At 38.8% G+C, this 14,256-nt stretch overlaps 1 protein-coding gene across 2 annotated transcripts; it reads left to right on the top strand.

Annotated features, from left to right (window-relative positions):
• The first annotated feature begins 4,684 nt into the window (after positions 1 to 4,684).
• Positions 4,685 to 9,811, top strand: LOC103045847 (UPF0500 protein C1orf216 homolog). 2 transcript variants are annotated; one of them, XM_022683339.2, is made up of 2 exons: positions 4,685 to 4,863; positions 7,630 to 9,811. In XM_022683339.2, the coding sequence occupies exons 1-2, from the start codon at positions 4,700 to 4,702 to the stop codon at positions 8,675 to 8,677; spliced, it is 1,212 nt and encodes a 403-aa protein (XP_022539060.2). In that variant the 5' UTR covers positions 4,685 to 4,699; the 3' UTR covers positions 8,678 to 9,811. The 2 variants fall into 2 exon arrangements, with proteins under 2 accessions (XP_022539060.2, XP_049331438.1); XM_049475481.1 differs by lacking the exon at positions 4,685 to 4,863 and adding an exon at positions 4,952 to 5,018.
• Positions 9,812 to 14,256: the final 4,445 nt, after the last annotated feature.

Here is a 14,256-nt window from a genome sequence, read left to right as displayed (position 1 = left end):
TGCCCAAGATGGACATATAGTGCTTATTTCCTTCAAACCACCCCATATTGTGGCAGGGGATCAGCATTTAACACCAAGATCTCAAAGCTCACGGTCTCTCAAGCTTGAGCTATGCTTCTCGTGACCTGCACCAACTCGGGGCGCAGGATGAGATAATTGTAGTCTAACAAAAACAACTTGGCTCTGAAGCAGGCCTTGTGGCGTGGACCCCTAATGATCCCTTTATCTTATGCTTATTAAGTGGGACCTGCTAATCAAGTCGCCTGGTGTTCCTGGGCAGCAGAAGCAGGGGACCCTCATTAATGAGGCCTGACTGGTGCAGGGGGTTCAGATGGACCAACCTTGCTCCAGGCAGGCTGTGGAGCTTCTCTTTTAGCTGTAATTTTCATGAGAATATTAAAATTTGCAGGGGAAAAATATTTTCTGAACTGCTGGTGGTGTCTGGCATTGGAATGGGCACTATCTAAGCTTGCCTCCATAAGCAGTGAGGAACCCATTCTCTCCCTGTCAGCAGTTAAGCTTAACAGACTGGTTTGCTGGTGGCTGCCAACTCCGTGCTGCAGACTGTGTTTGGGGTCGAGAGCTACTGGGCAACTGGTTGAATGTGCAGTAGCTGCCACATTGGATCAGAGCCGAGAGTGTTGACAGTGGCGCCCTATGGGTGCGTCCCTATGGGCCCTGTCACTGCAGCTGAGCTGAGGGAAATGGGTCATTACTGCAGGCTGCTCCCAATCAAACCAGCGCTGTTATTTACTGGCAACAGCGTAGCTTCTTTCCCCTTCAAGGTTTTTTTTTTTTTGGAGTTAAATAAGTCTGATAGTTGCTCATTATGCTTCTGGAGCCTTTAGTGTGGCTCTAACTGACAAAGAAAATAATGATACACTTGAAAGTAATCTTAAAAATCTAAATTATAGGCAAAACATTAAACGCTTGGTAAAAAAGTCTAGTTAAAATCTGGTGCCTATTTTTTTTTAACATTAATTTATTTTGTGAGGCAATCAGATATCCACCTATACCATATTCTAGGTTAATTCTGTTTCTTAATGTAATTTTTCACATTTATTAAAAAAAATCAATCAACTACTGCATATACATTCAGTCTGAGAGCAATTAAAGTATAAAAATAAAGTATAGAGCTTAAATGATCTCAACCACCTCATCCCACTTCAATGCTGTGGGGCTTTATAAACCCCTTTAGGCTGATGCCAATAGGTTTGTTAATTTGCTCCAGGTTCAAGTTCATTTAACTTGTAATACTTCACTGTATGATGAGAATGTACATAATATTTATGCTTTTTACCTTTTACATCTGCACATTATAAGTTTCCTTTTAGTTGCTCTTTTTATTCATTTATTTTTTTTGTTCATTATATATCTTATATCTTTATATTGTTACATAACCTATATTTCTCATCCTATTTATGATTTTTGCTTTTTTAAATAATAAAGTGATCTATCTATCTATCTATCTATCTATCTATCTATCTATCTATCTATCTATCTATCTATCTATCTATCAGGGAGCAATTTAAAAATAAAGTACAAAAAGGCGGGAAAATACATTTATAAATTAAATTATGAATATTATGAATATAAAAATGAATAATTATGAATCATTGGGAACTTTAATGTAATGTGATCATAATTGTTTTACACAATAAACCCATTTTTACATAATATATATTTATTTCATTTATAACCCCCTTTAATTGTCTGTTAAAGGAGGCTCAGGAAGACACCAGCTTCTTGAAGCCTACACCATTTTGACACCAATTACAGAAAATAATACTCCCAAATTTAGCTGATCCGATTAACCCACCCACTTATTTACTAAGACTCCCGCATCACTTGCAATGCTTCTGACACCAGAAGGGTGAAGACAGGTGTGTACCTTCTCCAATACCACCTCTTAAGTTAGCCACAACCTCTTTTCAAACTTTAGCCAGTGCAGCATTATTAAGCAGCAAACTCTGATACATCAGCTAACAGACACCTGCCTGTGCTGGCCAGCAACACACTTGTCATGAGTCATGAAGGGAGAAAGCGCCATCTACCCACCCAGAGAGAGCATTTGCTAAACTGTGCTCTCTCTGACTCTGGATGCTGATGGAGACACATTATATAAAAAAAACTGCCAAACAATTCTAATTCTTTTTAATTGAAGTGTTAATTTGATCATCTGACAGTAATTACAAAGAAAGATACATTTGTTACATCACAGCATTGTTTTGTGTTAACACTAATTCGTTTTAAAGTGTAAAGTTTGTAGCATTTATACTACAGTACACTAAAGCTGAATACACTAAAATATCCAAGGTACAAAACAGACTAATTTTGAGTGTGGTAATGTGGTAATGTTTTTTCCAGCTTTATTTGTCAGCTTTTATTTTTTTTATTTATGTTTGATTTTTACTAGATTAATTTGATTCTCGAGTGTTATTATATTGGTATATACAGATAAACATTTTTATTGGTAAAATGTAATTATTAAGTGTTAGTCGTGTTAATTTGACCTTCTGTCCTATTTATATTATAGATAATTCTTATACATTATTGAATAATTATGTACAGAAAACATTACACATTTATTTTTTTAAATATAATTTAAATAATATTAAGATAATTCATTGATTATTTACTACACTGATATGTTTTAAATATGATAAACTTGGCTTTAGTTAACTGATTTATTTGTATGTCTTCACTCTCTTTACACCAATAAAAAGTAATCTATAACAATTTAACAATTTATTAAACAGCACTGAATGAATTTGTATCGTGTTTTTAATTCCTCGCTTCTCGTTGGCGTGTTTGGTTGGTGTAGATGGCTGTGCGTGTGACTGGGCCCCGGGCTGCCTCTTTGTTTTTGATGTATTTTTCATGTGTTAAGGCCACTATTGAGCTGCGGCGGAGGAGCAGAGCGCTGCCCCGAGCAGCACTGCCTGAATGGGGATGTTGTTGGACGGGACGGAACGGAGAGGAGGAGGAGGGGGGAGGGGGGAGGAGGAGGGGGGAGGAGGGAGGGGGCTTCTGCCGCCGGCCACTGGCTGTCATGGGATGGGGATCCAGTGTACTTACTGAGTCTGTCTGATGTGCAAACACCCAAAACACACACATGCAGTAGACGTCGACACACCCTGATCATCCTGCTGTCGCTCTGTTAAAAAAAAAATCACAGCGACAAAACAACCCCTGTCTGGCCTGGATTACATTTAATCAGCCTTTAAGAAGCATTGGACTAACAAAATGTATCATATCGCCAGTCACTACCAAAAAAAATGTCACACACTCACCTTTAGCTTTGATTGCGGCACTCATTCCCTGTGGCATGGTTTTGATAAGCTTCTGCAATGTCACAAGATTTATTTTAATCCAGTGTTGCAATGCCACATCCCAAAGATTCTCAATGGGGTTAAGGTCTGGACTCTGTGGTGAACAATCCATGTGTAAAAATGATGATCTCAGGCTCTCCGATTCACTCTTTCACAATTCCAGCCCCATTAATCCTGGCATTGTCATCTTGGAATATGCCCGTGCCATCAGAGAAGAAAAAAACCCATTGATGGAATAACTTGGTCTATGTTCAGTATATTGAGGTAGTCAGCTGATCTCATTCTTTCAGCACATACTGTTGCTGAACCTAGACCTGACCAACTGCAGCATCAACCCCACATCATTTACTTACCTAAATCCAGGTAAAGACCAGGCAGTGTAGACCCATGACCCAAGTTGTACCTCTGTGCTTTTTGACATTGTGACCCAAAATCCTTTAGTAATATTCAGATTTCATGGTGCCTTGCACACAGTCCTGGCACCCATTGCTAGAGGCAGCAAAACAACCCCAAACATATTTGAAGCTCCACTATATTCGACTGTAGGTACTGTGTTCTTTTCTTCGTAGGCCCCTCTCTCTGTTTTTGGTAAACAGTAGAATGATGTGCCTGACCAAAAGGCTCCATCTTGGTCTCATCTGTCCACTGTCCATCTGTGCTTTGGATTTATTTTCCCACCTACCTGTGAATTTCTGCAGCTCCTCCTCTACAGCTCTGGACAAAAATAAGAAACCACTTAAAATGATGAGTTTCTTTGATTTTACCTAATTTAAAACCTCTGGAATAAAATTAAGAGGAAGGTGAATGATCACAAGCCATCAAACCAAACTGAACTGCTTATTTTTTTTTTGAACCAGGAGTGGCATAAAGTTATCCAAAAGCAGTGTGTAAGACTGGTGGAGGAGAACATGCCAAGATGCATGAAAAAAAACTGTGTTATTTCACAAAATATTGATTTCTGAACTCTGGTATATTGAGGTCTGAAAGCTCTGCATATTTTTTGTTATTTCAGCCATTTCTCATTTTCTGCAAATAAATGCTCTAAATGACAATATTTTAATTTGGAATTTGGGAGAAATTCAACAACAATGTTCATTTTAATCAAACATATACCTATAAATAGCAAAATCAGAGAAACTGATTTATAGCAAATCATACTACAATCATACTACATTTTTTTGGAAAAATGCAGGAGTGCCAACACTTTTAGCCATGACTCTACATTCATCACTGTTACACAGGACAGTGTCCTGAAGTGTTCCAGACTGTGACTGTGACTTCCCAGCTTCCATCCACCTCAGTTCAGCTCAGCTCAGCTAGGATAGAGCTACCCCTGCCCAGTTTAGGAAGTGAGTCATGCAAGGCTAATGCTTTCTGGACACACACACACACACACACACACACACACGCAAACACAGCTGCAGCAGCAGAGACTCCCCTACTGGAAGAGAAGGAGGAGGAGGAGGAGGAGGAGGGCTGAACGCAGGAGGGGCAGCATCCTGTTCGCTGTGGAAAACGTTAATAACGGACGGTAAGTCTGAGCCGTGTGTTTATCGATTCACAATCGTTGTCTTTTATGCCAATCAGCGGTTTATATAAGACTCAGATCGCTGTTATATAGAGAGGAGCCTGTGGTTTAGCCTGTGCTCGCTGAGAAAAAGAGAGAGAGAGGAGGACGGAGATGGGGTAAAGCTATCCACCATAACAGCTCTTATATAACTAACACTGCCTGCTGTCTGCTCTAATCCTGCCGCTGCTCGCTTTATTCTCACTGCTGAATATAACAGAGGGCTGGATTTTACCTACAGTAAATATATGCGGACAATAGGGACTGCAGGACTGGCTGGGTGTGTGTTTGGTTTTGAATCACATCCTCCAGTGTAAACAGTGATGGCTAGCAGCATAGCACTGGATTATATTAAACCAGCTGGAAGCTACAGCATCTACAGAGCAGCATAGACTAGATAACCTACTGATTTTATGTAATCTTTCAGGGGTATATTGGTGAGTTTATATATATAATATATATATTTTTATAATGTTGTAGCAATTTGCAGACCTTTGAATACCTCTATGGTAATAAATACTGTTTGTAATGCATCCAGTTGGATTGCTACAAATTGTAGCATGTAGCAAACTGGAATTAATGTCAATAAATGTAAAAAAAAAAAATCTTATAGACTGAGAAACTGTCTATCAATCGAGTCTGTTCTGTGCTGTCAATTCAGTACTAACTAGTTACAGGTTGACTAGTTACGAACATCTATTAGAGTGGACAGTGAGAGGACACAGTGTTTAAAAACTCCAGCAGCACTGCTGTGTGGTTTCCACTCACTCAGACCAGCACAACACACACTAACCAACACTAAAAATATGTATTTTTATTGAAGTTTTAAGTGATATAAATTTACAGCTCTGGAAAAAAAATTAGAGACCACTTCAGTTTCTGAATCAGTTTCTCAGATTTTGCTACTTATAGGTAAACTATGGACAACATTTCTACCAAAATCCAAATTAAAATATTGTCATTTAGAGCATTTATTTGCAGAAAATGAGAAATGGCTGAAATAACAAAAACGACACAGAGCTTTCAGACCTCAAATAATTCAAAGAAAACAAGTTCATATTAATAAAGAGTTCAGAAATCAATATTTGTTGGAATAACCCTGTTTTTTAATCACAGTTTTCATGCATCTTGGCATGTTCTCCTCTACCAGTCTTACACACTGCTGGATAACTGAATAACTTTATGCCACTCCTGGTGCAAAAATTCAAGCAGTTCAGCTTTGTTTGATGGCTTGTGATCATCCATCTTACTCTTGATTATATTTTCTTTGGTAAATTTATATATATAAATAAATATTATAGGTATTATTATAGGTATTATTTGAGTGGTGTATGAGGTGTTAGTGTGTGCTGTGCTGGTACAAGTGAGTGGATCAGAGGAGTTTTTAAACACTGTGTCCACTCTGCTATCCCACTCCTACATCCATCTGTAACTAGGTACTTGGTTAATAATTCCTAGTGACTTAATTCCTACTGCTGTAATATAACGAAGGGCTGGATTTTATCCGTGGTACAGTAAGGTACAGTAGGACTGACTGTGTGTGTTTGGGTCACATCCTCCAGTGTAAACGGTAATAGTTAGCAGCATAGCATCAGTTTATATTAACCTAGCTCATACCTACAAAATCTAGAAGGAGTATAAAATGTTTTAGCAATGTAAGTGTGAGTTTACATATTTCCGTAATCCATCCAAAATAATTTAAATCAAGAGATTTTAACCAAATGTATAACCAAGTAGTCATAAACTAGTACTTTTTCAAGCTGTCTGCAGAAAAAATATTGGTTGAGATGAGTAAATAAAGTCATTCATGGGTGGTGGAGTTAAATTATCTTTTTTTAAATAGACACCAACAGAGTTACTGACCAGACTAATTTATCCAGAATAATACAAATCAAGTAATTTTACAAAACTTATTTGGAACTAGGAGACATAGCTTGTTCTCTCTATGTATTATGCTTCAAAACATGTGGTATATGGGGGCCTAATATAGCTGAAAATTAGAAAATAGTTTAATTTAATTTGTTGTATGCAGTATTAGACATCATTATAGTTACTGATCATATTAGAATCCATCTAAAACAATCTAAAACTACTTTAGCCTATTGAAATGCCCTAGCCTGCCAACTCAGAATCTCAGGTTTTCATTGGTTTTGCCATTTTGTATTTGTGTTAAAAGGTTGGAGTTTTAATACTAGTTATTTTTTAAAAATGTCTTCATCAATGACTAGTTAAGATAAAAGTAGTGGTTTGGTTTGAAGTGGTGCATTGATGAGACACTTATTGATCTAGGGAGTTGTGAATCTTTAGTTAGAGTCCTGGGTTTGATGCCCAGGTTGGGCCTTTGAGCAAGGATCATAACCATTTCTGCTCAGGAGCAGGCTGTCTCAGCTGGGACATGCGAGAAGTTTGAGGAAAAGTCGTAGCCTATTAATTAGCGTTGCTCTCTGGGTGCAGAGGTGGCTGCCTGCTGCACTGCAGAAGATGATCTATAATATGATTCTAATTGAATTTACAGTGGTTGTAATGGATTTGAGCATGTGTAACATTAAGTGTCTTATGAATTTTACAGGTAATACAGCTAATGGTACAATAGAGGAAATTCTGAACTGTAATTTGTCTTTGAGGGCTATACAAGTATTCAATAGTTAAATCTAGTACTGCTTGTATAAACGCATTTATTATTGTCTGCCCTCTCATTAAACAATGGATTTTCCTTCTTCTCTCTCAAAGAACTACTCCATCTCAGACAAGACCAAAAATGCTGAAGCAAGATCGTCCAGTGAACCAGGCTTATGGAGGCCCGAAACCTGGAAGTGCACCTTCAACACTGCGTATCCTCAGCAGCAGCCAGAGGAAGTGTGAGAAGGATGGGAACTTTAACTTCTTGGGACAAGACGACAGCACACTGACAGGAGACGAGAACCGCAACCAGATGCGTCCCAGAGCTCTGGGGCTGTTAGGTCGTGATGCACCAATCTCTGCTAACCACTATGGGCCTGGACCCCTCTCTCCCCTATCCCGCCTGCCCTGCTGGAGCCCACTGGAGCCCCTGCCCGAGATCGAAAGTGGGGACGACACTGGAGGCAGAGTTCCTCCTGATGGGGCTGAGGAGGGTAAGATTGACGAGGAGATGAGGAGAGTGAGCGATGACGAAAAGGAGAAGTCCAAGGAGCTTGTAAAAGGTAGAGAACAAGAACAGGAGGAACAGGATGAGGATGAAGAAGGGGAAGAGGGGATATACTGGGATGACAGTGATGAAGAATTTGAATTCAGCTACAGATCAGGGAGCTCATCTCCTCTCAGCATTGGGAGTGGAGATGTGGCTGGAGGAGACTCCCTCAACTCCATCTGGGACCGTGTCTGTGTGGGAGGGTCAAATGGAGAAAGTGTGGAGGTGACCACAAACCCAGATGAAAAACAGAAGCAGGAAGAGGACAAGGAGAAGAACAAGGAGGCAGGGGTGCGCCGGAAAAGCCGTGGAAGCTCCAGCATGTTGGAAGAAGCCTCCTCAGACACAGACAGTGACCCCAGCTCTGAGCTGCCCGACCTCATGGAAGCGGTGTGGACCCTGCAGGACCGAGAAAGGTTCAAAGCCCAGGAGATGGAAAAGCATCAAGCCCAGCTAACCATGTATCGGCGGCTCGCTCTCATCCGCTGGGTGCGCACCCTGCAGGGTCGTGTTCAGGAACAGCAGAACCGGCTCCAGTCCAGTTTCGACATCATCCTTACCCACAGGAAAGAGCTGCTGCGAATGGGTGCAGCCGCCGCCAGCCAATAGCAAGCTAGGTGGAAAAATAAGAGTGGAGAGAATCATGGGACCAGCTGATGACCAAGGCGAAAACAAAGGACTATGAGCGTTGACGTCATGTACAGGGAAGATTCCTCCGTTTATCTCTTTTAGACTCTTTTAAAAAAACAAGTGGTTCTCACCCCCAGGCATGGGGACCGACCCAGTGTCCTGCACAGCTTTAGTTATTCCCAACGCAATACACACAATCTAATAATGTATTATCTAATAATCGAGGCCTGGATAGGTTCTTTCGTGGCAGGGAATACCTAAAATACCACCTGTGCAGGACAGTGGATCCCCAGGCCTGGAACTGGGAACCACTGTTTTAGGCCAAATGACTTCTAACCTTTGTAATCCCTCACTGTCACTGTCAGCTAGGCCTGCCACAATAATTACTTTACCAGCCTATCAAACAATAATATATGGGCATGACCTTAAATATTTTCATTGGCTATTGTATTCCTTTCGTAAGAAGTTACACCAGTATGTTGACTTTGTTTAAAAACAGTAATTTTTTATTTATTGTTGTTTTTTGTAGGATATTTGAACATTGTTGTATATTTCAGTTACAGTTATTTTCCTAAAAAATAAAACTTCATTGCACTATAAAAGCAAATATTATCTCTGTATTATCATTATACTAGTGACATAAAATGACTTAAATCAGTGGAATAAAATGACAATAGTTACATCCGAAACAATATACTGTTTTATTGTTTTATTTTGATCCTCATTAGCTGCTAAGAGCAGCTATATAGTATATAAAATCCAATAAACATTGGTTTTTGGTTAGTGTGACAGGCCTACTGCCAACCAGTGTTGTCTATGTATGTGCTTTAAACTGTACTATTTTCTTTGCTTTCATCTGCTGTATTTCAGATTTACAGAAGCATCTGTGCTTGCATTGAAGCAGAACTGTGCATGCATGGCTTGTTGTTCTTACACTGTATCTGCTATATGTGTCCTAAGTATCCAGTATGAATACCAGTCATAAATTATACAAATATTTCTTCTAAAATATTTGAAAAGTGTTATGTTTATTACAAATATCTTTAAAATATATGAGAGTTTATTAGATTTGTTGTATTAAGTGAATTAATGAATAAATTATATTTAAGTTTTGTTTTTCGTGTGTGTCTATTTGTTTTTGGATCAAATTAAACCAGCATATTAGGATAAAACGCAATAACAAAACAACAAAGATGAATTGTCAGACAATAAAAAGGCCCTCTGACTCTTAATTTAGACTCAACCACTCCAGCAGCACAAGAAGATTGTTGTTATCCTACTTGACCTTTTTCACAATGGTCTATTTATTAGCGAATCCACAATGTTCTTGTTTCTTATCACACGGGGAGGAAAGTGTACTGGATAAAGAGCGATAGTCTTATGAAAACTGTGAATCTGCATGGCATGGACTGACTGCTATGTGTTTGAACAGATAGCAGCGTTTGCACCTAAATCCTTAGTGTAAGCATGGCCTCAGGGCCCAAGGCCTCCTGCTCCGTGTCCCTGGGGGGCTAAGGGTTTGTGCGTATGTGCCTAGGGGCACCTGGTCCACTCCGGACCGGTGAGCAGACCCACGGTCTGGTATCCCTCCATAGCCAAGCCCTGTGGCAAAATAGGGATAATCCATGAGGTCTGCTGCCGAATTTAGGGACTGAGGGCTTATGTTCTGTGCTTATCTTCCTGTTTTGTTTAAGTTAACTGCTCTGCAAGCGTATTACACAATTAACACGTTTATTCGGTGGTGTGTTTTGTCTCATGTTTGAATTATATTTAACAATAGAGTCCATGAAGATTTAGACAGTGAACATAATATTTGCAATTTCCACCTCAATGGATTTTAAATTAGTCAATCAAGTGTAGACTTTCTGCTATAATTCAAGGGGTTTAACAAAAAAATATATTATCCCTAAATTTATATACTGTATATAGACAAAAGTGTAAGGACTGCTCAACAGTTATTTCTTCCAAAATCAAGGATGTTAAAAAGACATTATTCTGCTTTTGTTGGAGTAACTGTATTTACTTTCCAGGAAAGGCTTTCTACTAGATTCTGGAGCATTACTATGAGGACTGATTGCAAACCCAAACCCAAATACTTTACTCCCAAGCTCATCCCAAAAGTGCTGAATGGAGCACCATCATTGCAAAGAATACAGACCCATTGGTGCACAACTCAATGCTGGAGGGCTTTATACCCTTTTAGTTCATGTCTTGCATTAGGCTTGGTGCCAAAATATTCATGCTTATCTTGTTTACACATTCTAAGGCATAATTACTGTTCATTTGCTTAGTTATATATTGTGGCATGTGCAAAAGTAATGTTTATTATTTTCCAAGTTGCCAAATTCATAAAATAAATATGAGTTGTATACAAAACATGCACTTTTTTTTACTTACTTTGAAAGAAAATCAACAATCAGTTTATAAGCCAAAGTACCTTATTTTTTTTCCTGTTTTACTTTGTCACCCACTTCCAGAGCTACCCTTATTGTCTGCAAGGGCATTTGTGGTTGGGTGCTGGTGTCTGTCTACCTCTGGATGAGACTCTTCCTGCTGTATCAATTTACCGGTGTTGCCACAATCCTCCTAGGCCCTTTCTTTTACTTCCATTTGTTTTCTTTCTGTCTGTTTCCCCACTACCTGCTGCCTGCTGTGATGCTGTTCTTCTCTGGATCCTTGCATTGGTTTACTGCTGATTCCCTTGATCTGAATTTTTTTTCCTGCCACTGTTACATTTGACTTAAAAGTGGATTTATGACAATATTTTTTTGTGAAAAACACTATAATAATACATCATTTTAACTGAAATTAAAATTGTTTTATTTGACGAAGGTTCTGTTTAACAATATATTATATTTTCAAGGTAAGGTTCCCTGGTTGAAAGAGGCTGTGTCACTTACATCACTGTTACTTCAACGTATCTGTTCCAGACATCAGCGCTCAGTTTTAGAAGCGGGACTGAAGGTGAAGTGTGAAGGCCCCACAGGGCGCCAATCCCTCCGCCGTGGGACTCGCTGCTGCGCCTCACTCCTTGAGCATAGCTGCTAATTTAGCCTCCTGAAACACACATACACACTTGCACACAGGCGGGAAAATATACAGTGGAGACAACTGCAGCTTTTTTTGAGAAAACGTTCCCTTCGGGGAAGTGCACACAGCTGTGACACCCACAAGCCTGTGCCAAGTTGTTATGTCTGTGTGAAAAAAGTCCTGATCTGAATACTCATCACCTGTTGTTTATACCGAGAAGAGCTAGCTGCTCCTGCTGCACTCCTGCTGCTCTTCACATGACGGCTCTGAGGCAGTTTGAGTACATAGAACAACTGAGGAAGCTACTGTGCAGCTTCTCTTTCTTCTGTGTAAATCAAACTAATACAACTGAAGAAAATAGTCCATGTGCAGATTCCCACACAGCTTGTCTAGTCCCTGTAGAAAAGTACTTTTAATATAATATGACTCTCTGGAGCCATGTCTAACCAAGCCTAATGCCAGGTGTGGGCTAGAGGGGTATTATATAAAGCACCCCAGCATTGAGCTGTGGAGCAGTGGACCTGATTCTGGAATCATTGTAGCCCATCTAATACTTAAGAGACAAGTTGAGGGTGTCATAAAACATCCTGTCCTCACCAAATCTCATGTGACAAGGCTTTTAAAAAGATTTTAAAACATTGCTGTGAGGATCTGAGATCAGTTATTCAGATTGAATGATCACGAACCAAACTCATTCTCAACTTATTCCAAAAGTATAGCATGGAGCACATTCATTCCAGAGAACACAGTTCCACTGCTCAACAGCTCAATGCTGGAGGCTTTTTACCAATCTAAAATAAAATAAATGCATTCTACTGCACCTTTACACCCAGAAATCATTCTACATGTAGCAATATAATAATTTTAGGGGTGATGGGAGCGATTTGGGAAGCCTTCACCCATGGAATCTGGATTTTATAACCTTTCATTTGATAATTATGATCATTCAATTATTATAATCATTTAATAACTGCAATTATCATTTATAAATTGTGCAAAAACACCACATTTTGTATTCTTAGAACTTATTATTTCAGTAGGATCTATGTGCTGTTAGAATATACAACATTTTTCTGTAATTGCTAAAGTGGATATGCTGATTTCTGTTTTTTTCTTGTCTGTCTGGCTCACATACATTCTTGCTGTGGTAAATTACCCTAAAAGGGAACACATTTCAGTTTCATGTCAGATATCTTATTATTTATGTCTAGATGTTTAACTAGAGCATTAAATTATGTATTTGATATTTAATGTGATTAATTTAATTACAACATGTTTATAGATAAAGATTCGGCTTTGATAAACTGTTCAAAATGTGCTCTGCGTGTACAGAAATCTGAAAATCAGAAATTAGATAATCAGCATGTGAAAAAAAATGTAAAAACACAGTTCTGTCATAGGGCAAGAGTTCAGAGAACCCATTGGCATTACGTTTGTCTGTGTTTATTTGGATGTGTTAGCTATTTCTCGACACTGGGGGGCAATATTATTCATATTCAGCATCAAATGAACAGACCACCAACAAAAATCACTTGTGAGCTTTAAAAGGCTGCATCTCTCTCTCTCTCTCTCTCTCTCTCTCTCTCTCTCTCTCTCTCTCTCTCTCTCTCTCTCTCTCTCTCTCTCTCTCTCTCTCTCTCTCTCTCTCTCTCTCTCTCTCTCTCTCTCTCTCTCTCTCTCTCTCTCTCTCTCTCTCTCTCTCTCTCTCTCTCTCTCTCTCTCACCTCTACCCCCCCAATCCTTCCTGATGTAGTGTGACAGTGAACTAGCCCCCAGCCCTCTGCTGGCGTGGAAACAATCAGCTTTGACAGAAAGGGGGTGGTAGGGGAATGGGGGGATGTTTGCAGCCAGGGGCCAGTGTATGATGAAGTGGACGGGTAGATCTGTGTGGAGACATAGATAGATGGATGGATAGATAGATAGACAAATAGACAGACAGACAGACAGATAGACAGATAGATAGACAGACAGACAGACAGACAGACAGACAGATGGAATACTGTTTCAATATTTTTTATAAATATAGGCTTTGTTTATTTAATTTATACTGTTATTTGTTATTAAACATATAAAAACATGTACTGTGCGCTTACACTTTATATTGTCAATTTCATTTTAACTCAAAGTTGTTCTTTACATTGTATCAGCATTTTTTTAACCAATAGAAATGCTCCAAAATTACTTGGAATTATATAACTTTACATTCCACTGAAAGTATTTTTTTTCCCCAGCAACAAACATTAGGGTGTGTTCCAACAGTGTACTACACATTAATACTATAAAGTATAGATTACAAAATATATTAGAAAAAGGTATTGCTATAATTACTAGACAGAAGAATATAAAATCTGTTCCATTCAAATGTCACAAATGTCAATATTATTAAGACATCTCAGAGATGATTAGTAAGAAAGAAAGAAAGAAAGAAAGAAAGACAGAAAGAAAAAAAGAACTATTTTAAACAATTTATAAATATTTAAAAAGAAACAGAAGAGAAATATAATATTTGAGAAACTTTTCGTAAGACC

This window comes from Astyanax mexicanus, chromosome 3 (genome assembly GCF_023375975.1).
Source record: "Astyanax mexicanus isolate ESR-SI-001 chromosome 3, AstMex3_surface, whole genome shotgun sequence".
Classification (NCBI taxonomy): domain Eukaryota; kingdom Metazoa; phylum Chordata; class Actinopteri; order Characiformes; family Acestrorhamphidae; genus Astyanax; species Astyanax mexicanus.
The sequence above is the reverse complement of the archived record's forward strand: the minus strand, read 5'-3'. Positions and strand labels throughout refer to the sequence as shown.